We start from the raw sequence: 25,465 nt of genomic DNA, 5'->3' as shown, positions 1-25,465 counted from the left end.
GTCGGTGAATTGACTAAAACAAGAGAAAGAGCTCCAGCAGGAGCAGATCCATAAACTAGGAAGTAGTGAAAGTAAAGCCAGTGGAACCGAAGCACTGACAGCTGCAGGAGCCTCTTACACGGCTCACTTCTTGTCTAGATTTCTGAAGTCCTGTTGAAGAAACAACAGGCTGTGAGTGTAGCCTGGCGCAAGGTAGCTCCATCTCCCTGCTCAACAAGTGAGTAGAAAGAGTTGGATACAAGGCAGAAAGGGCTTTGCATCTTTGGTGCTGGAAATACGAGGTGTTTTCCAATTGTGGCATGTTGTATGTCCAGCTCCCTCCTTTTTCTCAGTTGTTCTGAGATTTTTCTGAAGGGTTTAATGCAGTGCTGGATCAGAGGTTGCCTCTGGAAAACCCTTGGAAGTGACTGCCCCCTCTCTCTCAGGTGCTAGATCTGCTGAGCAGCCACACAAAGCTCAGTCTAACAGAGCACAATCTTACAGTTTGTACAAACTCGGGATGGAAGCCTGGAGCGCTTGACAGAGGCTGAGCCACGTCAGGGGAGGAGGTACCCCCTCAGGGAATTGGAGGATGCCCAGGTCCACGTAGGCCACAAGAGCTGCTGCAGGGACAAGTGCAGCTCCCGGGCTGCTGCCGGGGAGCTGCAGGAATGTGTCACAGGAGGGTGCTGCTGGCTGGCGGCTGCTCAGAGCTCTGCAGGACAGCTCTTGCTGTGGCAGTTGCTTCCACAGGCACTGGATTGACAAGCTCAGAGATGCTGGGGACTGATCTCTCATCCTGCCATTCTCTTTGCTGGATATCCTTTGTTCGTTTCCATGTGTGGCTCCGGCTTTAGTGATGCAGAAGGTAGCACATTTGCCAGCTTTGTGAGGTGGGGTCTTCCATTTAAAACCTGAACTGGCAAAGCTTGAGGCAGGTATGACTTAAATGTCTGCCCTCTCCTGGAGTTGGTCTCTGGCTAAGTGCAGGCAGAGCATTCAATCCTTCTGAGGCAGCTCATGAAGGGGATGACCGCCAGGGAAGGGGTGACAGCACTGGGCCTGCCAGATTTCATTTGGACAATGCTCTCAGACACACAGGTGATTTTTGGGGTTGTCTTATGCAGAGCCAGGAGTCAGACTCGATGGTTCTTGTGGGTCCCTTCCAACAAAGGATATTCTATGATTCTAAGTAGCAGCCTCTGTTACCGAGACGTTTGTGTCCTCAGGGTTGGCATCATCTGCTCATTCCACGTGGGCTGGGAGAATGGGTACCTGCTGTTCCCTTCACAGCTGTCCTTGGAGCTGTTCCCTGAGCCGCCTCACCTGCCTTGTTTAATCAGGAGTGTTGCTGTCTCCTACCCAGGCCCTCTGTCAGGGCAGTCTCCTGGTTGCCATTTGGACAGTACTTTGCTTGCATTTTACTGCAATGACTGAAATAATTGGTGCGTTTTAGAAGAGGAGCTAATTTGAAATGCCTGAGCTCTAATTCCTTTCCAGTTTCCCCATCCCTCACATTCCTTTCTCCCCGATCTCGGCTGGTGGGAACTGGCTTTGTTTGTGCCTCAAGCCTCCGCTAGCATGGCCCTTGCTCTCCCCAACCCCTACCCAAGGGCTGTGACCGGCTCCCTGGAGAGAAATGAGTGACATCTCAGCTTCCTTGTTGAGGATCCTTAGATCTTTTTGGCTCTGTTTCATTGTTATCCTCTGTCCAACCCCAGCTGCCCTCGGACAGCTGCCAGATGTCCGAACTGTCACAGGTCTGGCTGACAATTCATGTCACTGTTTCCAGCATTCTCTCCCCCCAACAGCTTTGTGCTACAGTAAAACAGCATCCAGAGAATATGTATCACTTCCCTGGGGGAAGGCAGCAGCGTCTCTGTGAGGTGTCTGTGTCCCAGGTATGGTTTTGTGGTTTTTACTATTATTAGGAAAAACACAGCACTCTAATTCGTCCCCCTCAGGCTAATGCTGATGTCACGTGGGATACAGTGTGATTTGGTGTCATCATGAAGTATTTATACAAAAAAGGGTCATTAGTTCTCATTGTTCTCCACAACAGTAAATGACAAAGACACAATGTTGTCCTGATTGTAACAGAAGGGATCTTCCTTCTGCTTTCCATCCACAGCTCTTGAAACCTTTTTCTGACCCTGGTAAAGAACGATTGCTCTGCATTAGGTAGGAACCTAATGTGAGAGAGAGAGACTCACACAAATTGTTTGAACACTCAGGGCAATTTGGTAACTGTAATGGAGTTAAAGGACATCTTAATTTCTTGTCTGTTTTTCTGATCTTTCTAGCTCTTGACCATAAGCATATAAATGTCTATTTTTATTAGTGGGGAAGTATTGGTGAACACTGAGTCTGGAGGTCAATGTAGATTCATGATTAGGTTTTCTCTGATAAAAAATATAGTATTAACTTGGTGAGATGTTTTCAATAATGGAACTTCTTTGCAGTTCTCCTGTAATTAAATATTGGTTCCCTATTTCTTTCTATAAAAGCCTAATGCCTTCCCTTATTATGTCACTCTCCCACCTGTTAAGCTCTGATTCCATGATATGTTTTCTGTGCTGTCAACATCAGCTTAAAATGTTCCCATCTCTCTGCATTTTCCTGCCCTGGCCTCACAGCACATTGCCTCCCGAATTTCTGCCGCTGCAGTGGTTGGTGTGCTGTAAATCCGATCAGGGAGCCGAGCTGGTTCTAACAAGTGCGTCATTGTTTGGGCTTTTTTGTTGTTGGGGTTTTTTTCCCCCTGAAGTGGTGTGGTTCACAGTGCTGCAGCAGGAAAAAGTCATGCTGGCACAACGGAGAGAACAATGTGATCAGGGCTAGGTGGGGAGGCAGAGGTTCTACTGCCAGACCGTTCATCTCTGAAAACACGACTGAATTGCTCAGCAGAGCTGCCTTCTGCTGCGTGAGGCGTGACTGCTGGAAACCCCATCAAAATGGTGCCCACCCCATCCCCACCCCCGGTAACTGTTCCAGTAGGCATTGCTAAGCGTAAGGGACTGTCAGTGTTATCTTTCAATCAGATCTACAGTCTTTGATCTGAAAGATCAAGCGAAAAGTCTCTTCCAGACAGAAGTAGCATCCATGGCACCTGCAGGGAAAGAAGAGATCATAGGAACGATTTCACACTTACTCCATTACTAACAGTCTGGGATGTAGTTTTCCAGCCTCTGGTTTGGAGATCTCATGGTCAGGTCAGGTGTCCTGTTGTCCCTTTCCAACACAAACTGACCCCTGTATGGGAAGGGTTTGGCATTGTGACCGTGGCTTTGAGCAGAAATGAGGTGGCTGATTCTTTGTGTTTTAAACCTGAATGATGTGGAGCTGGCTGGAGCTGTTGGTGCCACAAAAAGGTGAAATCCAGTGCCTGAACATTTTTGCCAATATGTTTTCTTGCCTGTCATGGAACCTGTTTCCTGCTGCTTTGTGCCACTGCTTGCACCAATAAAAGAATAAGAAAATGGTATTAAATTGGAATAACAGCAGTTTCTCCATGTGTAACAGGTGTCACAAAAGGTAGACAGAGGACACTTAGACTCAGCAAGTTTATACTTGAACTTTTGGCCTAATCTGCTGCTTTTTTCATTTCTTTTAGAGAGAAGCAAGAACTTGCTGAGAGAGGCAGAGTGGTTTTCTCCATCTTTGGCTGAGGTTCCCACCCCAGACATTTCAGCTCCAATGAGCTTTCTAGTGCCGTGGAGATTGAGGTGCCTGAAGGTAAGTGAGGCTCGATCCTGCACCCTCAGGATCTTAAGAACCTGGAAGGGTTTTCCTCTGTCATGTGAATGACAAAGCTCTACTGTTCAGGGCATTCCAGAGGTCATACGGATGAGAGGCTCTTGCTGGGCCCAATTTTACTGGTAGGGCTGAGTATTAGGCATCTAAAGGCAGAACAACAGTACAGTTTGGAGTAGTGGCCTAGCACCTGGGCCAGAGTCAGTTCTGAGAGCAGTATTGCTATGCCAGAACAGAGGTAACATGTGTGTGCCTGTCTGTTCTTTCATCCTCTCTCCCCGTGTAGTGTCAGGGTAATGAAAAGCTGCATGTGCGGGCCAGTTATGATACTTATCACTTCCTCTGATGGTGCCAAGATACCACTTTTTAATGTGGCTCCATTTTTGTTTTGGTGCTGACACACAGCCAGTGAGAAGGTGAAAATTGCTCATTCAAGAAGGTTTGCCTCAGCCTCTTCATCCTTTAGGATTTATGCCTTGCTTTTTGGATATTAAACCTCCTTGTGTTTGCATTAACACTTAGCATTAAAAGAAATCAGCAACAAAGGGCTAATGTTTCTTTAAAAGAAAAAAATTCATGCCCTACTTTAGTAAGATGCTTAAGATTCTTGTGAATGGAGGCTGTGAGGCATGTTAAACTGCCCTGTGTGCTGTTTTTCCAATTTACTAATCCTGCTGATTCAGACTTTACTAGCAAACCTGCTACAATTAACTGCTTTGTAGATGCAGTTGTAACATGTCAGGTTGCTGTTAGGGCAATGCCTGAGGAGCCTGCAGGTCCCATCAAAGGGTTAAGATTTTCTCTAGCCTTTATTCTGAGGCACATGCTAGGTGGGGACTCTTAAATAGAGTTTCACTGATCAAATGTTCAAGCAAACCCCCTCATTTAATAATAAGCAGCTAGTTACCTGTTGCTGTACTATTACCTGCAGTATTAGTAGTAAATATTTATATCACAGTAACATCAGAAACCCTGCAGGGGTTATTATGGCAGGGGCACCCAGTAGCTCTGTTGGCAGGTTGTTAGTGTAGAACACTTGGAACCATGAGCACCTGTTTTTATTTGAGCTTACATAGCTTGTGAGAACGCTTCTTGGTATTTCTGTTTCAGTAGGAGATAAATGAGGATGTTTTTAATAGGGTTTGAAACGATTGCAGACCACACTGGACCAGCAGTGCTGGAGGGGATAGACATAGACTGCTGTTGTTCTCGGGTCTGGCATATGGGGTAAGAAGGCTGGGGAAGGATAATTCTTTGGTCTTTTGGTGTAGATTGTACACATAACTCCAGGCTGTGTTTTGAGCTGGCAGAAAGCAGTGCTGGAGAAGTGGCTAGAAACAGCTGGAGTGATGATCTCAGCAGTGACCTGCCTGGGCTAGAGCTGCATGACCTTTAATGTTAACTAAAAGATGCACTCTTTACTGTTGGGAACAACTAAAGACAGAAAGGATATTGGCTTCCCTGGGCAGGCAAACTCTTCTTGACTTGTTTGTTCCCTGCATTTTCCACAAGTGGAAGCTGTGAGCCATGGGGCTGACCCAAGGGAGGCACCTCCAGGAAGGGAAACAGCCATTTTGATAAATCATTCACAGACCTGCCCAGTCCAACACTCTGCCAGAGACCTGAGCTGTTGTTTGCCATCTCATGCCCCCTTTCTCAGACCTGCCCCTTCTACCCTTTCAACACCATGCTGTGTGTTCTGCTCTTTCTCTGCAGGAGGCAGACACTGGTGCAGGGCCTGATTTGTGCTTTGTCAGTCAGCTTTGGCAGCTGTCAGCTGTCTTGCAGAGGGAGAGATGCTGTGGTGCTTAGCTGCAATGGGGCTGTTCCTCCAAGGTCAAAGAATTCCCACTGCAGTCCTCTGCTGCAGTCCTCTGCTTCAGCCCTCTCCCACGGGATGGGATGTGTGATCCTGTCCTCTGAGCTCTCACTTGGTGGACCAGAACAAATTGAGAGAATTTAGTGTGTTTTCTCTACTAATGCCTTCAAATGTTTAGTTTTTTTCTCCCAGTTATACTGTAAGTTTTGAGTTATATTGGATTGTGCTTAAACTGTTGGCTATCTAAAGCTCTGGGATGTAGTGCTGGGCTTGGACTTTTCCTTTTAGGGAGACTATGCACAGCAAGAACAGAACAGATATAGAATGACCATAGATTTACCCTGTCAAGACCCAATATGGAGCAGCTGACTTGACAAGTGCTGGTAAATTGCTTCCTCTTGTGTGGCACAAAACAGGTGGAGAAATCTTGTTATTTGAACAGAAAATTCCATGACGCCCATAAAGGGGAGGTTGCTGGTTTGTTTTATGAGAATAGAGTGCCACAGTGGCAAAAAAAAGGACCCTGTGAAATTTCCTTATGTGGTTTAAATTTTTTTATTCCATTTCCCTCTGAGATAATTTAATTTTAGAATTGCTGTCTGGTGAAGGAGAAGGGAAGAGGTGAATGAATGACACCAGCTTAGACTCTGTAAAATAAAGGGAGGTCTTTTCCCAGTGCTTCTTTAAGCCCTTTGTGGAAACAGGTTCCCTTTCTGATAGATAGCCACAAATAGTATTGTCCACAGTTACCTTCCACCTAAAAATATGGAGATCCTTTTGAAAAAGTGGGCAAAATTTCTCATCCTGCCCCTAAACTTTACAGAAGGGAAATTGAAGCAATGATCATGTTAGTGTGTTTATTCGTCTATGTGATCAGAAGGCACAGCCAGGATTAGCACAAAGAAACATTTTGCTAATTTTGCAGTTGTCCCCAGTAAAACTCTTCTCAGTCAGAATCAAATGAGTGTCTAAATCTAGCTGAAAGTCATGTTCAAGAACCCATGAATCTTGTCTTGTCCCAAGCAGAACCTGTAATTGAGCATTGAAAGCTTCAGGAGTCTGGATAACAGCAAATTTTTAAGAAAATACTTAAAATACAGGGCTGACTGATCATCCCTCTTCCTACTCGTCCCAAGAGAGAGCAGTGAAAGGAAACGCTCTAATGCTTGTGAGAGTCGTCCTGTGGCAACTGATGTGTACTTCTGAAAGAGAGAGAGGATTAAAACAGGGGAGGAGAGAAGTTACCCTGCGGGAGATTGTCAACAGATGTTCCATTGTAGTTCAAAGAGAGCTAGCAAAAGGCTTCTGCTGCAGGGATATATTAATTCTGGGCAGTTCATCACAGGGAGACCTGTTTTATGACTGGGAGGATACCTCTGGTAACTTACGTAGCTCTTTATTTGAACTGTGGGTGGGGAATCTGGTCTACCTGTAAGCAGAGAGGGAGCTGAACAGTAGGAACAAACATGTACTTGTTTTCTTGCAGCTGTGACCACTGTCAGTCTGATCAAGATCAAGCTGGTTTTGTGGTGCAGGGGGTTATTTGGCTGATGGGTCATTGAATAGAAAAAATATTACAGAGGAACTGAGGCTTTAACTGTTTAATTGTTAAACTGCTGGGGCATGTGAAGCAGACCTGTGTTGAGTGTGTCTTTCAAGTATACTTACTGGACAGGAAGTGGGAACTAGCACAAGGAAGACTGTGCAGGCTGTCAAGCAGATGAATAAATCAATCCCTTTGTCTTTAAAAATGTACAACCTATCTATGCTTCCTTCGTGTAATAGTTAATGATTTCTTATAAAATCTTGCCAATGCTGCAGAATTAACTGTGGTGGGGGATCTAGTTCACAAGCTCCATATCACCAGGCACAATTAGAAGGTCCTCTTCTGGGAGGTTCTAAATGCTTTATCTTTTGAGATTGTTTTGAAGTTGTGCTCTGGATGAAGGTTGATTTTTCTCAGATCTGTGAGGAAACATGACCCCAGTAGCTTTAAAGTGAGGAAGAGTCTTCATTCAAATGTATTTGGGTGGGGAAGTTTGAAGCCCACTGTTATGTTACAAAGTTCTGGAAGATTAAAAAAAACTAAACCACAAACTATTTTGGGAAACTGCTGGGAGACTTATATTTGCAGTCACGGTCTTCCAGCTTTGCTTATCACTTAGGTATGTATCAGTAGGACTGAAAATTTGGCTGTTTTATGGACAGTAAGTGCATGATTTCTGTTTTCTTTGTGGGGGATGGAAGGCAATATTGGAAATAAAATTTCTGTCTCACTTCTGCTGTGCAGCAAAGCAGAGGTAGCAAGTACATGGGAACATCACAGGCAGAGGCTCAGGAGGTACACTTAGAAAAACTGCCCCCCTCCCCCCATGGCAAATCCACATTTATACTGATTTGATGTAGTTACAGAAAATTAAGTATAAGTTATGAGGAGGTGTGCAGCCTGCTGTTTCCTTCACAGGTGTCTGGGAAATGACAGTAGGCATTTCTGCTCTCCCCTGGCTATAAAAAGAACAGTGGCTAGTAAAAGCTTCCAGGTTCTTTGTCATTTCATAGCCTTCATTACTGAAAATTTACTGCTCTGCCTCCCTGGCTTGCTTCTGCACTCCTGCTCCTTGGATCAGTGGAATGCCTTTTTCATTCTGCTTTAAGTGGTAGCAAGCACAGGAGACTTATCCATGGGAAAGCCTTATGGGATGGTTAGTCTTACAAGACCCACACACTGCCTTGTCCACTCCAGTGCTCCTCATGGCAGTTTTTCTGTCCCTGAACACCCTCTGAAGCCTTATTTACAGACTTACAGTGTGACATGATGGATAAATACACAGTGATGCTGAAATACAGACACTGAGCCATGAAGGACAACTGAGTGGGCAGAGAAATGGATGAAAAACAGGTAGCCCCACCCATGGCACAGCAGCTCTAGGACTGTCACTTTTCAGCTCCTCAAATCCCCTTCCCTTCAAAACATGGGTCTGGAGAGAGGATGAGGGGAGGGCAAAGCAGGCAGATATGTCTTAAACTCTGCTTTTCTTTTGCCTGGGTTTCTTTCCATTCTATTTAACTTTAAACCTAAGTGATTCAGTTGATTCTTGGTCCCTTGCTACTTAATAATATAATTGTGCCTTAGCCTAGGAGGCATTAAAACCAAACCCCATCAGAAGCAACAGCTATGTTCAAGGAGAAATGCAGAAGTTGGCAACAGTTGGTTTCTGGTTTTGTCAGTTCTCTTTTCTGCACAGGAAGGATGAAGCCCACACAACTGGCCCATGGTCCATCTCCAAACTTGACCACCTAAGAGGTTGTAGCATCTGGCTGGAAGGTCGGAACTCGGCTGGGCAAAGGCACAAAGCTTTGTGTTTCCCAGGAGTGGCTGCCTGCACAAGCCTGTCCTGCTGCTGCCTCTCCAGCTAGCACAGCCCTGGCTCTGTGCTACCTCTCCAACAAGGCAGTTCAGCAGTTTGTTCAGCAGAGAATGAATCAGCTCCGAGTGGGTTTGGTGGTAAAAAGGCAGAACAGAGAAAACTCCAACATAAACCACCAGAGTAATGCTGACTTTAGACCTGAGAAGACTGGCTTAGTTGTGGCATGTTTGTTCTGTTACTTAGTTATTCTGTTTTGTATGGTTGTATTGAGAGGAAAGATGTGTGCCCAACGTCTTTATAAACAATTTGATGGGTGTTAACATCTTTGAAATGGGTCTTAATGCTTCTACTGACTTTGAGCAGCAGGTTCATTACCAGGCCCAGACAGTTTGGTTCCTGAAATAGATACGGGTCTGCACAAGCCTGAACTTCTGAACTTTGGGGTAAAACAGTAGGTTCAAGGGGCGATATGGGGTAGGTGGTTTGGGAAGGCTGTACCTTCCCAATACCTCAGCCAGTAGGGAAAGGAAGAGGGCAACATGCGGCCGGGGGTTAGGATAAAAGGGAGGCTGTGCCCTCCAAAACCTTGAGAGAAAATCCCTCGGGCATGTGCCCTGGTGGACTCTCTCCCTTTATCAGAATAAAGCTGAAGGACCCCTCTCTCTCCTTTTTGGACATAACCCTCTGGCATTGGTGGATTTTCCTGACAGTATGTTCGGACAGGACTGAAATCTCTGCAGGGTTTAGAGTTCACGCTCATGTCTTCAGATTACTCAGCAAGCACTTTGCTAGACTACCAAGTCTTTGTTTGCTCTCCCCTTGCTCTAGGTCTTCCAAGGATTTGCTTGTCTAGATTTGTTGTGGGAACGCTTCAGAAAACATCGTAAGCCAAATTACCAAGTAGTTTCACTCACCACATTTTGCTTTTGCAACAGAAAATCTTTAACACAAAGTCTTTGACATGAGCTGATTGATTTTGCCGAAGTATTCTAACAGCTATGAGAGACTATTAGCTCAGGAGAGACTTTTACCAGGTCTGTAGCAGAAGCTGGGCTTTTGAGCACTTACTTCTCTGCAGGTCTGAGCTCTGAAGGGAAGAGTTCAAAACAGCTATAACGCTAAACAAAAAGAAGCATGTGCCTTTCAATTTGCTTTGTCTGCTGTACTATAGAAAGAAGCATGACAGATGATGCTACTTAGGTTTGGATTAGGCTGGGTTTCAGGATATTTCTGTAAATATGGTTTGGGGTTACAGTTGACAACACAAGAATATCTTCAATCAGAGGCAAAGGAAAGGAGTCTAACGATGTAGATTATATTATTTGGTCTAGTGTGGTTCTCTAAGACAGATTTCATCTGATTTAATTGTACAGAAATTAATCTCAGTCAACCCAGACCAGGAATGACCCTGACAAGAAGGAACACAGGCAGGGGCTGGTGTCCTTCTGAACTGTCAGAGCTATGGTTCATAGCTGTCTGGCATTTTCTAGTTATCAGCTCTGTGAGTCTTTGTGTCCCAAACTGCTGCTGTTTATCTATCACAGGATTCATTGTGATCTATAAAAGCTTTTCAGTTAGATGTTTGCAATGAAAATATGAGGACCGAGACACTTTTGGCATTTGTAACTTTATTGCAGAAAAAAAAAATCCACTATCAACATATTTTACAAAGAAAGTTGCACTTTGGTGTTGGGCGAGTTTTCTTCCTCACCCCTTTCCCCTGGACAGCGATGCACGGGAAACCAGAACAACCAGCCCCTGCCCTTTTGATTGTGTGCAGAGACACTTCCCAGATATGCCAGCCTGCACCAGTTCCAGCCAGGATGGAGTTCTGTTTTCCACCACCAACTTGCCAACTTTGTGCCGAGAACCAGTAGCACCCTGCCCTCCGGCAGGGGAAACAAGTCTGTAGCTAGGGAGACTGCCGTGTGCAGACAATGCTCGATACAAAAGCTTTGGAGTTGTGACAATTGCTCTTTAGTTCTCATGCAATCATAGGAGAGAACCAACCCTTCTTCCCTATTTTACTGGGCATCCTTACAATACACAGATGGAAGGCCAAAGCCAACAGCCGAACCCCAACTGCACTGCAGCCATTTGTCAGCCACTCTGGAAGCAGCAACACAGGGAGGAGGAACTGCTGCCTTACCCAGTTCATCTATTTGGCCCACACTGGTTCTGCTCCATCTTTGGCCTTTCCAGAGCTCAGCTGATGGAGAAATTCCCCTTTCCCTGCTACCAATAACAGCACTGCGAAAAAAAGGTACTTTTGCAAGTGAGGCCTGGTATCTGTCCTTTGTGGGGTTCAGTGATGTTGCTGCTGAAAGGAGAGGAGAAACTGAGGCTTGTAAGAGGAATGTGGCAGATAATCTCTAGCCCTTGCTGTATCCTGAGGGAGCAACTGGCTTAGTCAGAAATCACTCTAGAGAAGGCATGTGTTTCCATTTACCTGCAGTCGAATGTGAGTTAGAAAACAGGAGCACGTGTAATTACATGAAGACTGACATGACACACACACTCTGGTCTTTCTGAGGCAAGGGCACCAAAAGATCCTCTGACTTACACTCAGAGGCTCTGGTCTGTGGGTTTCCTTGAGAAGCCTCAAGAGCCTTGGATGCAGTCTACAGCAGTGATATTTTCAGGCAAAAGTGCAGAATCCAATCAGCCTAACACCAAGAAAGGGAAGGGGAGGAAGGCACCTACATCCAGGATCTGTCCTCATGACAAGACACCAACTGGCTCAAAAGACCAACATCAGAAAGTAGAGGAGCTTTGACCTTGCATAGCACAGAAGGGAGAGTGAAGTATCAGTTTTGTACAACAGCTTCCAGCAACCAGATGCTAGAAGCAAAACGGGAGGTACCTGAGGAAAGGTTTGTGTTAGAGTCCAGGCAGGGAAATGGACTAAAAGCATTTACTGAGCCTGGGAAAGGAGTTTACACATATGCCAAAAGCATCAAGTGTAGGAGACATGGTTTCCTAATTTTGGTGAGACCAAATTAGTGTGTCTAATTGGCAATAGACTGAGTCCTATCAAGCTCTGTTAAGCTAACATTATGTTCATTTTCCTCCCAGCAACTTCAAAGCAACATCAAGTAGCAGGGGCACTTCTCCAGTGGCCACAAAACTGTTTTCCCTGGTTAAAGAGAAAAGGTATGCATGTAGGAAGGAAGCAGAGTAGTCTTTTATCCTCCTGGTAGGTGTTTAAGGATGGGCAATGCCAATCCTGGGACTAAAGCTGAAACAGGAACAAAAAAAGTGCAAGAGAACCCCCAAAACAAACAACCTTAAAAATACAGAACAAGAGGGAGCCCAAGAGAAGTGATTTCCACATCCTTGGCTCCCTCAGAAAACAGCAGTCTCCTTTGCTAGCACTGTGCTGACACCACCAGTGTTAAGAGCCCTTGTCGGGATCACTTGCCCACCTCCTTTGAAAGCAGCAGCCACCAAGACGAACAGAAGAGATCCATGCAGAACACCATGGCAAAGGTTGTCTTGGCTAATTGGTTGCCACACTAAAAGGAGGAGACACCTCTTCAGGGCATTGTTTTGAGGAGAGCCTGGAGAAAAGGGACAGACTTGGGCTCTGATTCGCAGCATAGAAACTTCAACACTGAGCTATGTAAAATGTCTAAAACCAAAAACCATCTGAAAAGGATCTTTCAGTTGTGTGCAAATCACAGCCCCTCATTCCTCAGCAGATCGTCTGGGACCAAGTCCTCAAGGCCTTTTCCTCTGGGCAGTGGATAGCCTGGTTGCCTAGTAGCTGTAGAGGGAGAGAGGGGTGTCCTCCATCATGTCATCCTAGAAGCAGAGAAGAGGGTGCTTTAATGAGATGTCTGCACAGTGGCATCATGGTCCCAGCCTGGGAGACTGCTGTGCAGGCAGCACAGCCTTCTCAGCCACATGGTCACAGTGTGGCCATCTGCCCAGCCATCCACCTAAATGCTGTCACTGTGCAGTTCCTGGATCTTTGGACTGTCAGTCTCCCTCCTGCTGCAGCATTTGGAGAGAAGAGGTGTGTACAGGCAGGCAGTTCCTGCAGGGACGTGCAAAACCCTGGCTGTTGAAAACTCCACTCAGCTTGCAACAGCATCAGCTTGCTTGACACAGCATCAGCTTGCTTGCTAGCTGTGTACTCCTCTGTCTCAGAAAGCACAGGTAGTTATTTGCAGCTTCCCCAGAGCTAGTCCAGCCTCTGAAATCCTCATATATTTTTATATTCCCAAAGGGTCAAACACAGACAGACAGACAGACAGACAACCTCCCTGGGACAGAGCATAGAATCTGCTTTGTCATAGTCACAAAGCAAATATGAGAAAACAGGAGGAGAGGTTAGGAAGTTGTCATTTCAGGACAAGTTTGGATGGAGCTCTCCTTCCTCTCTCTATTTAACCTCTCAGCATTCCCCTGCAGAGTGAGGGGAAGGCAGAGAGCTTCTTTAGTGCCCAGCCTTGAGACTTGCTGTCTTGATTCAAACCCTGGATGGAAGGAGAGGGACCTAAGAAGGAACAGGAGTGTGTGATCAGCATTGGTGCTGCTGCAAGTACCTAGCAGCTAATGTAGTAGAAGGAGAACTGCAAAGCAGTCAGTGGCAAGCCAGCCCACATCAGGCTGGGCTGAAGGTGTGACTCACCATGGGCAGGTCCTGCAGGCGGCGGAACTCCATGCGGTTGTTGTGCTGGCGGTATCTCAAGAAGCCCACCAGGCCCAGCATGCCCACCATGACAATGAAGACGGAGATCACAGTGATTACCAAGGGATCAGCCCTCGTTGTACCAGCCACACTGGGTAGCTCTGCAAGGAGACCAAGGGAATGAGGCCAAAGGGGAGTCTTCAAGGGCTGGAACAGCAAAGTTTTGTCTTTTCTGGTTCTGCTCAGCACAACCAAGAGCCAATCTGAGGCAGCCCCAGCCCTTTGCCATGTTGTGTGAGAACAGGGAAAAAACAATTACATCTATTAGGTTGGAAAAGACCTTCAAGATTATCAAGTCCAATCTATGACCAAACACCGCCAGGTCAATTAGACCATGGCACTGAGTGCCATGTCCAGTCTTTCCTTAAACATCTCCAGGGATGGTGACTTCACCACCTCCCTGGGCAGCCCATTAAAAGCAGAGCATTTACCTGAATTGTCATCATCACCAACATCCACCACAGAAGCCTTCTCATGCCTGGGCTCCAATGACTGTGCCAATGTAGGTGTGCTGGTGGGGACGGCAGCTGTGCTGGCAGACGTGGGGCTGGTCACGAGGGGTCTCACTGTCACAGTACTGAAGGCATCAGCAAAGGACGTGCTCCGTACAGTGGAGATGGGAGCAGAGGAATTTCTGGGCTCCACAGTGCTCTCCTCTGTGGCACCCACAGGGCTCATTCCTGGCTTGGTTTCAGACCTTGCTGCTGTGGGCCCCAGGGTCTGCCCGCCAAAAAGCCCTGGCTGAGTGCTGTTAGTTGTTGCTGCAAAATAGAAACAAGCAGTTATTTCAAAGGATCCAGTGCAACCACACTGGTCTGTGGGACTAGACAATATGGAAGCAAGACTGTAAGGACTATAGTAACAGCAGCTTATTGTCAATCCTTTGGAAAACAAGCAGAACCTTTAGCGCAGCCACAGCTGAGCCACACTATAAGCCACAGTGCTTAGAAAGTCCTCTCAGTTTTCATATGTACCAATCTGCAATGTCAGCCAACCTCTGCTGGGCCCACAAGGCCTGTCCTTGGGGATGAAGGACAAGCAGACAAGCTTGAAGAACTCTACACACAGCTGGGGATCATCCCTCAGCAAGACACTGGGAAAAGCCTCTCATCCCTCCTTACAGAGAGCACAAAGGGGGCTTCCCAGGGACGGATGAGCTGTCACTTGTGCTTGCCCATCTCCATGTTTTGTGTTAAGAGTGAGTGTGCTTCCCCAGGAAGGCTCCCTAGCCCTGGTGCCAGAAAGGCACAGCTCACAGCTGAACAGCACAGCTAAGGCATATTGTTTCAGATTAGATATATAAAGGATGTCCCTGCACACAATCAATGTCCTCATCAGAAAGCAGCCAGCACAATTAATACCAAAATTAATGGGGCTTGCAAAGAGGATGCTGAACTAACACCTCTGCAAACAAGTTGCACTGAACTGGCTCTGCTTAGTGTCTCATCCCCTTCTTCTCCCTCTCTCCAGTTACCAGGAGAGTGCTCACACGTTTCCAGGTTGTGCATCATTGAGGCAGGACTTTGTGCCAGGCAGTAAAGGCAAAACCTCACCTGGCACAGTATTCAGAGGAAGCGTGGGGGTTGCACTGCTGGCATCAGCCGTTTCTTCAGTTGGGCTGAAAGGCTCTGTGGCTTCATGGCTGGGCTGGTTTTCTTCCAGAGTGCTGGCAGTCAAGATAGGGGAGGGGATTTCAGTGCTGCTGTTGACTGACAAGCTCATGTTGTCATGCTCGGGATGTGTAACTGTGATGTCCCCAGGACTGGCAGTGGTAGAAGCCTGCAGTGTCTCTGCCTTCGAGCCTCCCATGGGGGTGGTAGGGATGAAGGCATCTTCCACCTCTGTAGTGTGGGCCCCAGTGGCACTGAGTGTTGCAGCAGTCAAGTTTTTCTTCAGGCTTGTCTGAGGAATGGCAGTAGTCACTGGACTGAAGTCAGAGGCTTCCCTTGGCTGATGCGAGGTTAGCGCTGTGCTAGGAAAAGATGGTGGTGCCACCAAGTCCTCTCCTGTCTTCTGACCCCCTCCTATGGAACAGAGAAGTTTGTCAGAGATCCCACACTGAGAGGAGAAACAGAGGGGAAGGACAGAAACTGAACCTCTTTATCCCCTTAACTCAAAATCCAGCACAGGTTCACACTTGGGAAAGGGATTCAAACAGCTCCCCTGTCCCTCCTGGCCTGTCTGAGGCAGGAACCTGTTCTAGGGGACTTTTCCTTTACCCTCCTCTTCCTCAACTCCTGTGCTGTTGTTCTGTAGGGTGAGCATCACCAATTCCTCTATCCTGGAGCAACTTTTAAACTTTTTTTGAGGATTTGGGTTTGTTAAAAGTATCACCTGAGACCTGATTCTGTAAGAAATTTAAATAAGTCTTCTTTGGTTCATTGAGAAAGAGTCAAAAGTGGTGCTGAAAAAACACAAATGAGGGAAATGTGGATGACTCTCTAGATCCCCTGGCCCAATGAAATGGAGAAAAGTGATATTTAAAAAGGCTGTGCATGGCAAAGCATATCTTGTGAGTCACCTTAGTAGTAGTGTGGGATTCTGCTGGAGGGAAAGGTGAAATGGGTAGCAAGAGAGCGCTACAGCTAACAGGGCTGGCGGTGCGCTTTGGCAGCTGCCTTCATGAGCTATTTATGAACATATGACCACCATGAAGTACAGCTGTTGTCATAGAAATGGGCAGCTACTCAGCCTCGTACTACAGCAAAATGGGCCAGCTTCCCTGAAGGGAACCTGCAGCAAGCAAGGATCCCCCCAGATCCACAGCTGCTAGACAGTGTGACAGCATACGGGAGGAGGAAAACCACAAGGCTCTTACACTGCCCTTTCATAAACACAGATCCTGTGACGGTTTTTCAGGGCACAAACAGGAAGAAAACAGAGAAATGTAGCCACATCAGGATGGACTCTCCAATTTAAAAACATCTCGTAGTCAGTATTTTTACAATTTCTGTTTAAGTTCCTACCCAAGCCACAGAGAACTGATGAGCTAATTACAGAAAAAAATAAAGGTACTGAAGCAAATCCATCATGATGCCCCTTCTCTCCACAGGGAAGAAGCATCCAAAGTGGATGTTGTCAACAAGAAACATTCATCCATCAGCAAAACAGCCCATTCTTACAGTGTTCGGGGAAATTTCAGCAGTTTTTTAAAGCTCTTCCAAACAGATACAATTATCAGAGCTCTTCTCCAGCTACAGCACTCAACAGGCCCTAAGAAAAGACACAATACATTGCTCTCTCAAGACCTTTGCAGTACCCTGACCAGCTGGAGAATTCAAAACCCTGGCGCAGCCTGAGGAAGCTGTGCTTCCCCAGCCCGGGGCCCCAGTCCCAGGAGGGCTCCCGCAGGGATGCACAACCCTGCTCGGCACATTCAGCGAAAAAGCTTTCACAGGGAACCCCAGATGGGGCAACTTAAACATGAAGACCAAAGGCCTAAGTGATGCTCCCTTTGGCCTTGCCTGGATCCAGCTCTGTGTGGCCAGAAGGTGCCTCCAAATAAAGTGAGCTCTGCCATGGAGCTCAGGCGTAGGATACGCTTACACCAGTAACACCTGGAAGGAAAAGAGCTGAGCGCTGCGTTTCCTGGGATCAGGCACCAAAAGGAACAGCTCTTCATGTGACAATTTCCAGCCCCAAACCCAGCACTGCTATTCAGCACGGGGTGGGATCCCACCAGCTCCGGATGCTGGCTGGACACTGGCAGATGCTTGCTCAATAAACGCCCAGCTACCTGCTCCTACGCAGCCAGAGACACAGAGGCGTGCTGTCACCGTGGGGTAAACAGGAAAGGTGGTGGCCAGGTGCCCAGCCAGTGTTAAGCCTGGCTATGTGCTGCTCTGAATAGCTGGCCTGTGCCTGGGACAGCCTCTCACGGGGTCGGCAAGTCATGACTTGAGTCATGCAGAGGAAAGATTTGTGGAGAGCTGCCTTGCACAAAGGCCTGAGCAACTCTGAAACCATCATGCCAGTTTCTGGCTAGAAAAGTGATAGGCAAGATAGGTGCTAATGTCTTTACAAGCAACTCGATGGGTGTGGGTCTTTAGGAGAAATGGGTCTTAATGGCTCTACCAACCTCAAGCGGCAAAGTTCTTACAGAACCCAGACAGTTTGACTGCAGTTTGAACTCCTGAACTTCAGGGTAATAGACAAATGGGTCCGTGCAAGTCTATTGCAGAGCCCAGACAGTCTGAACGTCTAGTGGATCCGCAGAACCCAAATAGCTTGAACTTCTGAACTTTGGGGGAAAATGGATGATTTTACGCACAAAAGGAAAGTCAGAGGGAGGGCAGATCAATCTGGGCCCTACACACCAGGACACCTCCCCACATGCCAGGAACTTACACCCCTGCCACGAGGTGCTGTGGGACAGGAGGGCTTGTGGGGGCAAGCAGCTCCCCCCACCCCGCTGCACGGCTTCCTGCTGTCTGCAAGAGGGAGAGCTAGTGGGATTAGCATTTCCCTAAGATCTTCTCTCCAAGAAGCCACTTGGCTTCTTCCCATAAAATTATCTGGTGTCCATCACTGCCAAAGAAAATGGTTCCCGGGTGGATGGGCCTCTCTGGCTCTGGTGTAACACAGCACTGTCGTGTATAAAATCTGGTTTGTAGAGAATTGCAGAAGAGATTTTAAATTGGCAAGTGAAGAACGAGGGACTCGCTTTGAGTATGGCAAGTGTTGATGGCACCTCAATTAGCAAGTCATCCAGACCAGCACATCACAGCACACCCAGCTCAGGAAACAAAGGAGAGCCTGAAAAAAAGGAGAGGCTAATCCAGACTAACACAAGGATTCAAGACGTTAAGAGATGATGGTGGGAAGATTGAGAAGGCAAGAGCCTTAAAATGGCCAAGGAAACAAAGGACTGAGTAAATCCTGATCACCCAGGGACAGGCAGACAAAAGATTCCCATCACCCGTCTGTCAGCTCCTGAGGCGTAAGGGCACATCCAAAGCCAGCACATAGTCACCGAGCAAAGCACCTAGGAAAATCCCCCAGACGTGCTTTGCTTGGTGCTTGTGAGCTGTAGGTGTTAAAGGTACAAGCGCTGAGTTCTACTTCAGTTTTAGTTTAAAAAAAAAAAGCACTCCTCCAAAGGGCCTTGCTGCATTGCCATAGCTTTGTTTGCCAGCTTTATCATCCATCCAAAAGGGCAACCTATTGCCACGCAAACGAAACCCGGTGCAAACCCTGAGGTACAGAGGGGAGAGCAGAGCGCTGCTGCAGCTGCCTGCGCTGGGGGAGACCCAGCAAACCCCGCACGGGCTGGGATCCTCAGGGGTCCAGCTCCTGGTCTGCTCTGGAGCTTGGTACCCAACAGGTCGGCAAATCCCCAGCTCCGGTGCTGTTGCTGCTCCAGTCACTGGGTGATGATGGTTTTAGCTGTTTATCGGTTACCTATAGAGACGCAGGTCAGAGCTAGTTCCTCTGGCGTCTTCCTGGAGAAGCTCTGCTTCCTGCATCACATGCCAGGAAAGCCATGGCTGTACTGCCTAGGGAATCGTCCTCATCAGCTTCAGGAGACAAGAGGGAACCATGTCCTTTCAGATGCAAATGAAGGAGTTAGTGTGGATGCTTCACCTTTTCTGTGATTCTCCAAGACCTCGCAGTTGCAGCACCCCAGGACAGCTGGTAAAGGTGCACTCGCCCTTGGATCCATAATAAGGCAGCTACAACTGTACCAGGATCTGTAAGCAAGACCTCTGACCATAATAGTATTTCTGTTTCCCTGACAGGGAGCCAAGGGTGGGCTTGCTTTGGTTACACGGAGGTGCCTGCTGAAGCAGAGCTGGTCCCCTGGCTACAGCCCCACTCCTGCCCCATGTCTGTGCTAACCTCCAGGCTCAGCCTGTGCGTGGTGAGAACCAGAGATCCCAGACCACATTAGGGCAGGGCTGGTGGATTTGGAGCAGCAGCTCCCATCAGACTGTGCTGACTGCAGTGACCTCTGTCTGGGAAACAAGAGGGGCAAAGGAAGAGCTTGGTCCCAGGGGAGGAGGGATGCAGCCAACCAAGAAGCAGCCCCTGCCTTGGACAAGGGTGGGAAAAACTCCCAGCTCCTTGAGGGAAGGGAGGGCTTTGAACATCAGCCCACAACTTCGACCCCTCTCCAGCACTGTCTGACAACACTGAGGGACCTCCACATATCAACCCAAGCTCCCACCAGCTCCAGAACAGACATGGTAAAATGATGCCATAACAGAGAGGAGTGAAGGGAGCCAGCTCTGCGGGAGATGGGGCCATTCCTGTCTTGCACTCCCTGCCCAAGATTCAGAACTGGGGCCAAGCGAGGGGCTGAGGAAGGTGTGCACAAGCAGCACAGTCACTGCTGTGCCAGGGTAGTCACGCAGAGCGGGTACCGTGGTCTCCATCCTCTGCCACAGCAGCCACCCCACCATCTATTTGTTTCTCAGAATAAAACAATGACAGAGAGCAGGGCCTCAGCTGGACAAGCCCATAAATGAGCTTCTGCCACAACCCTCCTGCCACAACCCTCCTGCCACTCTCAGCAGTATCCTCTGCATCCTCCTTCCTGTCTGACAGAATCAGCAGCCTGAGCTCCCCAAAGGTCCACACCAACCCAGCTCCAGTCCATAGACCTGAACATTGTTTTTGAAATCCCTCTTAGGATGAGATGCAGGAGAGCCACATAAGGTGAGGAAGCCCATGGCAGGCTGTCTGCTGGGGACTGAAGGAGAGCAGGGCAGCAGGGTGCAGGGTGCAGCCACCCCTGGAAAAGGTGCAGAGTCCCAGGTGAGAGCTAAGTACAAAGATGAGAAGGATTCACCCAGGATTTCAGAGAAAGTGCCCGTGGAGCCGGACTCCCTGGTGTGAATGTGTCCTCACTGTCTGAGGCTAGCACCTCACTTAAATCAGCTTCCTAAAGAATGCAAGTCAAACCACTGCTCTGATTCATCAAAAAGGCACCCAAACCCTTCTACAATGCTATTTTGGTGCACTAAATGAATTCAATTTCCATTTAAGTGTAACAGCTCCATTTGCAAACAACCTAGTAAAATGGAAAAATAAAATGTTTCAAAAGTAACAGCATAAACTGTAACCTGTATGTATCAAAGCAGTTATATCTTATTGCTTAGCAAACTACTTTATTAAATGTTGAAATTATCTTTTGTTACCAGTTATTACATTTATGGTTGCCAACCAACGGTAATTAGACAATCTCTTCAAGGAAAAAGAGCTTGTGTATAAATGCAAATAAAACCATATAGTGAGATTAAAACCAAGGCTCCTCGTTTCATTTAAAAGCAGAACTGGAATAGCTGCTGATTAGATACTAGCTGAGCCTGATCTCTTTTCTTGGAATTAAAAAAAAAAAAAACAAGTGGCAGAAGAAATTTCTGGAGCCCATCAGGAAGGTGCCAGATGCAGCCAGAGATGCTGTAGAGCAAACACCCTCACTGTGATGACGCGAGGCTTAGAGACAGGATCAGGTACAAGGGGCAACTGCTTTGTAAACTCAGCTCCAGTTGGATACCTTGCAGGACCTCGATGGAAGCAGGATGCCAGAGGGCTGCACTTGCCTCAGGCTCCAGTGCTCTCCCTGCCAGGGCTGATGCCCAGACTGTCCCCATGCCCATCCTGGCTGAGAGAGGCTGAACAGACCCCGTCTGCTGTGAGGAGTCCAGGCAGGAGGTGTAAGCACGGATCCAACCTTGCAGCCTGCTTGGGGACCACAGTGAAGCTCTTCATGGCAGCAGTTTAATTCATTGTACCCCTCGTGGCCTCTGCGAGCTGCTGTGCAAGCAGCAAAACTGGGGGTGCAGAACTAGGGGTGCTGAGCACCCAGTCCAGCCCTGGAGAGCTGCCAGGCCAGGCATGCTGCAAAACAAGGGCTGAGGTAAGGGACAGGAATAGAAACCAGGTCTCCTGACAGAGAAGGCAGGTGGCCACGAGCAGAGCACGAGACGGGGGCAGATTAGATACAGGGTGCTGAGTGAGTGTGTGCTGGGGAGGGACAGCCCAGCACCCAACCTGCCCAGGCAGGCAGGAAGATGCTGCCTCAGGGCATCTGTGGATACTCAGCCACAGGCTTGAACCCCGGGGAACAAAAAGGGAACGCAGTGCTACCACCTCGACAGATGGCACTGCGTTGGGGACCAGGACAACCTGCCAACGGTGGCATGGCAGAGCAGGGCAGAGCAAGAGTTGCGGGATGAGCAGCCCTGGAAAAGCACCATGAATGCCAAGGACAGGTACTTCAGTACTAGGAATACCCATTAAACAGCACAAGCATGCCCAGAACACACAGTGGTGGGGCAGCACCAGCCCAATCGCTGCCTGCAGGACACAGCACCCCAGAGTGTCACGTTCTGCCTGGCCCTGCCATGTGAGACCCTCCTCACGCAACCACGGGAGAGAGAGATACAAAAAACTTCTTTCCCACAGGTTTGCGTGAAGCTCTCTCACTGATCCCCCATTTAGAGGTGAGGGGGCTTACCCCAAGTTCCGGTGGCAGGGAAAAGAGAGAGCAGGCTGCCTTGCTCAGCTACCACTGTCAGAGCAGAGTTATTTTCCAGTGGCCACATGCAGCTATGGAGCACCTTGCTTGGCAGGAAGGTGCCTGGGAGGCTCCCATGCTGCTTGGTTTTGTTCCTCAGTAGGGGACTGAGCTGGGGTGAAGACCCCTTTGCCCAGAGGCTGCTGGGCACACCAACATGCACAGCCTGGGAAGCCTGCCCTTCTCTGGGGTTGTGTAACCCCAGTAATACAACAACAGCAGGGAGCTCGGGCATCATTCAGCCCAGCCCTGCTTACCTCAGGAGTCACAGCTGCAGCAGAGGAAGCATTCACGTCATTAGGAGAAACTAATTAGCCAGTTGCCTTAATAGCAGCCCCATGTCAGCAGGGAGCCTGCTCTCTAGTGCAGCGTGGCATGAGCTGGGGGAAGTCTGGACATCAGGAGCCTGCCCAGCCCTGAGCAGCTCCCAGGTCCTTCTAACTGTGTAACTGCTGGTTCCATGGGCTTGAAGGATGCATCCTGCCCTGACCCTGCCCTGGGCAGCCCTACAGGGCTCAGGATGTGACCCCAGATGTCAGTGGTGCTGAGCCTTATGAAAGCTACCCTATAGAGCATTGTGGGGATGACTGCAGACCTATGGAAAGCCCTGCAGCAAGAATTGTGTGTGCCCACCCAGAGGGTCTTGGTAGAAAGGAAGGAGGGACAGGGGCCTCTGTGCTTTGGATTGTCCCTGCTCCCCTTTGTTTGGAGGGATGGGGCCAAAGGAGCTGAAGGAAGTGAGTGCTTTGCCCCTGCCCAGCAGGTCAGGTTTTGGAAGGGCAGCAGGGAGCCAGGGTCCACCCTGACCCTGGGGCTGAGGGAAGAGCACATGTAGAAATGGCATCAAAGACTGATGGCATGACATGAAAGGCTGGGCTGGGGGTGCAGGGTCACACAGCTGGAGGTACCACTCTGAGGAGAGGACCAAGCTGTGGCTCAATTCTGGGTGCAGGAGAGCTACAGCTGTCCTGTCAGGGTGGGGTAGAGTCCATCCACTCCTCCTTGCCCTGGGCAAACAAAGGGAAAAGAATCACAGCAAATTGGCAGTGGGACCTTGAAGTGGACACATTGCCCACCTGTGTGTGTGGCCCCGGTGGTGCCACAGACGGGGCTTTATGTGCTTGTGCTTCTCCCAGCCCTGCGCCGTTCTCACTGTTTGCAGGGCAGCTCGGCACGGGAGGGAGAGGCAGAAAAATGCCCAGACCAAAATTACTCAGGGTTTTATTTGTAAGGCTAATGATGCTGGAGGAAGTGGATTTCCGCAGGCAGTGAAGAAAGGCTGCATTGAGAGGCCAGGGTGGGCAGAGCACAGGAGACACAGCAGCCTGAGCTCCTCTGTGGCCCTCCTGCAAACTCAGACAGAGGGTGGGAGCAGCACTGCCGGACAGCGAGAGCAAAGGGAATCTGTGCTGGGAGCAGTGCAGAGAGTAGCTCATGCAGCTAGGACAAGCCCAGTTTTGGACAGATCTGTCTGGGGACTGCAGACTATAGGGCCAATCTCTGGGCAAAACTTTCCTTTCCCACACCACTATCCTGCTAAGATTTTCTGGTGTCTCATTATGGGTTGTGCTTGCTATGGGGCATTTTATTATTGGGGGTATCTCTTCCATCTATTTTCACAAAACATTTGCTCTTTTAACCACAGTTGGGCTTAGCTAGCAAATATAACAGCTATGAGGACAAGGGCCAGGTCAGATGCATGGGTACCATTTCCTGAGACTGTGAAGAATCTTGGATTGGGACACTAAGCAACAAAGATCCCAGGAAAAACTCAGTGCAATCTTAATTTCTGGTACATTCTGGCAGTTTGAATCTTGGACTTTGCAGCAAGAGGGTTCCTATGAGCCAGCTGGGGCAAGGGGTTCCCTGAGGTTTCCCAGTGTGCCCAGAGTGTGAGACACAGGGCCAGAATAGCCCCAGGCAGCTGAGCTCCTCCTCCTCTCAGCGGTGGAAATCCTGAGTCCTTCCTTTTCCAGTGGCTGGTCACCTCCCCACACCCCATCACAGCACAGCTACTCTTGTGTGGGAAGTGCAGCTTTGCCCACATAAAGGGCGCTGGTTTGGGACTGCTCCCAGTGCTCAGCCTCAAACCCAGCTAAACCGCATCCGGCACCCAAAACCTCATCCTGAGTGCTAATCTCACTGCTGAGGCTCAGCCCCACAGGCATCTATTCTAGGGTTTTACCAGCCCTAATTAGTTATTAGAAACTGAGTTTCTGTGTGTCACCCCTTGGTCTCTATTGCTGCCGTCACAGTGCTGAGATCTGGCCAGGGTCTGGCCAAGGGTTTTTCTCAACCACAAAGAAGAAGAAACACGTTTTGCTTCTTGAGTCTTGGGCAAGTCCCTAAATGCTACAGAGCCTTTGTCACTGCCAGGGTCACGGGGAAGGTGACAGCCTCCCGACTCGGGGCACACTCCAGCCACGCGGCAGAGTTCGATGGTGTCAGTGGACGGGGCTGTCAGCGCCACGGTGCAGATTGCGCCTGCCCACGTGAGGACGCGTTGATCGTGGAGCAGAGCCGAAATACAGCCCGGGAGGGTCTGCCTGGGACCAGGGTCTTGCTCCTGCTCCGTCCCGTAACGCTCCATCCGTCCTGCCCCTCTCCCCCCAGGCACGGGGCCCTCGTCCCGTCGTGCTGCGGGAGGCGGCAGAGTTCGGGCTTTGTCCGGGGTTCCCTCGGGGGGAAGCTCAGCAGCCGCTCGTAGGCAGCCGAGAGCTGCAGGGCGGGAGGCAAGAGGCTCTCAGGGCTGGATGCCGGAGGGCGAGCGCCTCCAGGATCGTTGCTCCCCTCCCCGCGCATCCCCTCGGGATCCCGCCGGGCGCCGGGTGGGAGGTGAGCCCGGGCGGCTCCGCCGGCGGGAGCAGCGCTGCCGGCAGCTGCCTCGAATGGGCAAGGCCGGGGCCGGCGGCCGCACTGCTGCCCGGAGCCCGGGGCTCACGCGGGACCCCCTCGAACATCTTTGGGCCACCTCATCTGCGCGTCCGCCGGGGCGACGGCGCCCGGGGCCGGGGGCATCTCGCCCGAGTTCGGGGGCATCTCGCCCGAGTTCGGGGGCAGGCCCGGGGCGCTGCTCCCCGGAGGGTTCCGTCCCCGGGGAGGGCTCCCCAGACCCTTCTCCCGCAGCCCCACCAGCGGGCGGAGGAGCCGGGGCCCCGGCGCTGCCCCGACGGCTGTCCCGGCGCTGCGCTCCCCGCCGCGGCGAGACCGGCGGGATCCCCCGGGCAGCTCCCCCCGCCCCGGCACCTCTCGGCGGCCGCCCCGGTACCTGGCAGGGCGCAGAGCAGGCAGCAGGCGGCGGCGAGGCGGAGCAGGGCACGCCGCGTCCC

General features: G+C 49.5%; 1 protein-coding gene across 3 annotated transcripts in view; it reads right to left on the bottom strand.

Annotated features, from left to right (window-relative positions):
- Positions 1–10,530: 10,530 nt before the first annotated feature.
- Positions 10,531–25,465, bottom strand: part of LOC121665796 (mucin-17-like) — a 15,394-nt gene continuing 459 nt past the window's right edge. The window contains exons 2-6 of one of the 3 annotated variants that reach the window (XM_042030571.1): positions 25,405–25,431; positions 15,169–15,639; positions 14,047–14,376; positions 13,556–13,716; positions 10,531–12,723 (exon numbers count right to left, since the gene is read on the bottom strand). In XM_042030571.1, the coding sequence (XP_041886505.1) occupies positions 12,679–12,723; positions 13,556–13,716; positions 14,047–14,376; positions 15,169–15,639; positions 25,405–25,431 (1,034 nt within the window). In that variant the 3' untranslated portion in view covers positions 10,531–12,678. The other 2 variants (XM_042030570.1, XM_042030572.1) reach the window with 2 other exon arrangements.

Source organism: Corvus kubaryi, unplaced genomic scaffold (genome assembly GCF_017639235.1).
Source record: "Corvus kubaryi isolate FWS band 111438036 unplaced genomic scaffold, C.kubaryi_AGA036_p1.0 37334, whole genome shotgun sequence".
NCBI classification, from domain to species: Eukaryota; Metazoa; Chordata; class Aves; order Passeriformes; family Corvidae; genus Corvus; species Corvus kubaryi.
The sequence above is the reverse complement of the archived record's forward strand: the minus strand, read 5'-3'. Positions and strand labels throughout refer to the sequence as shown.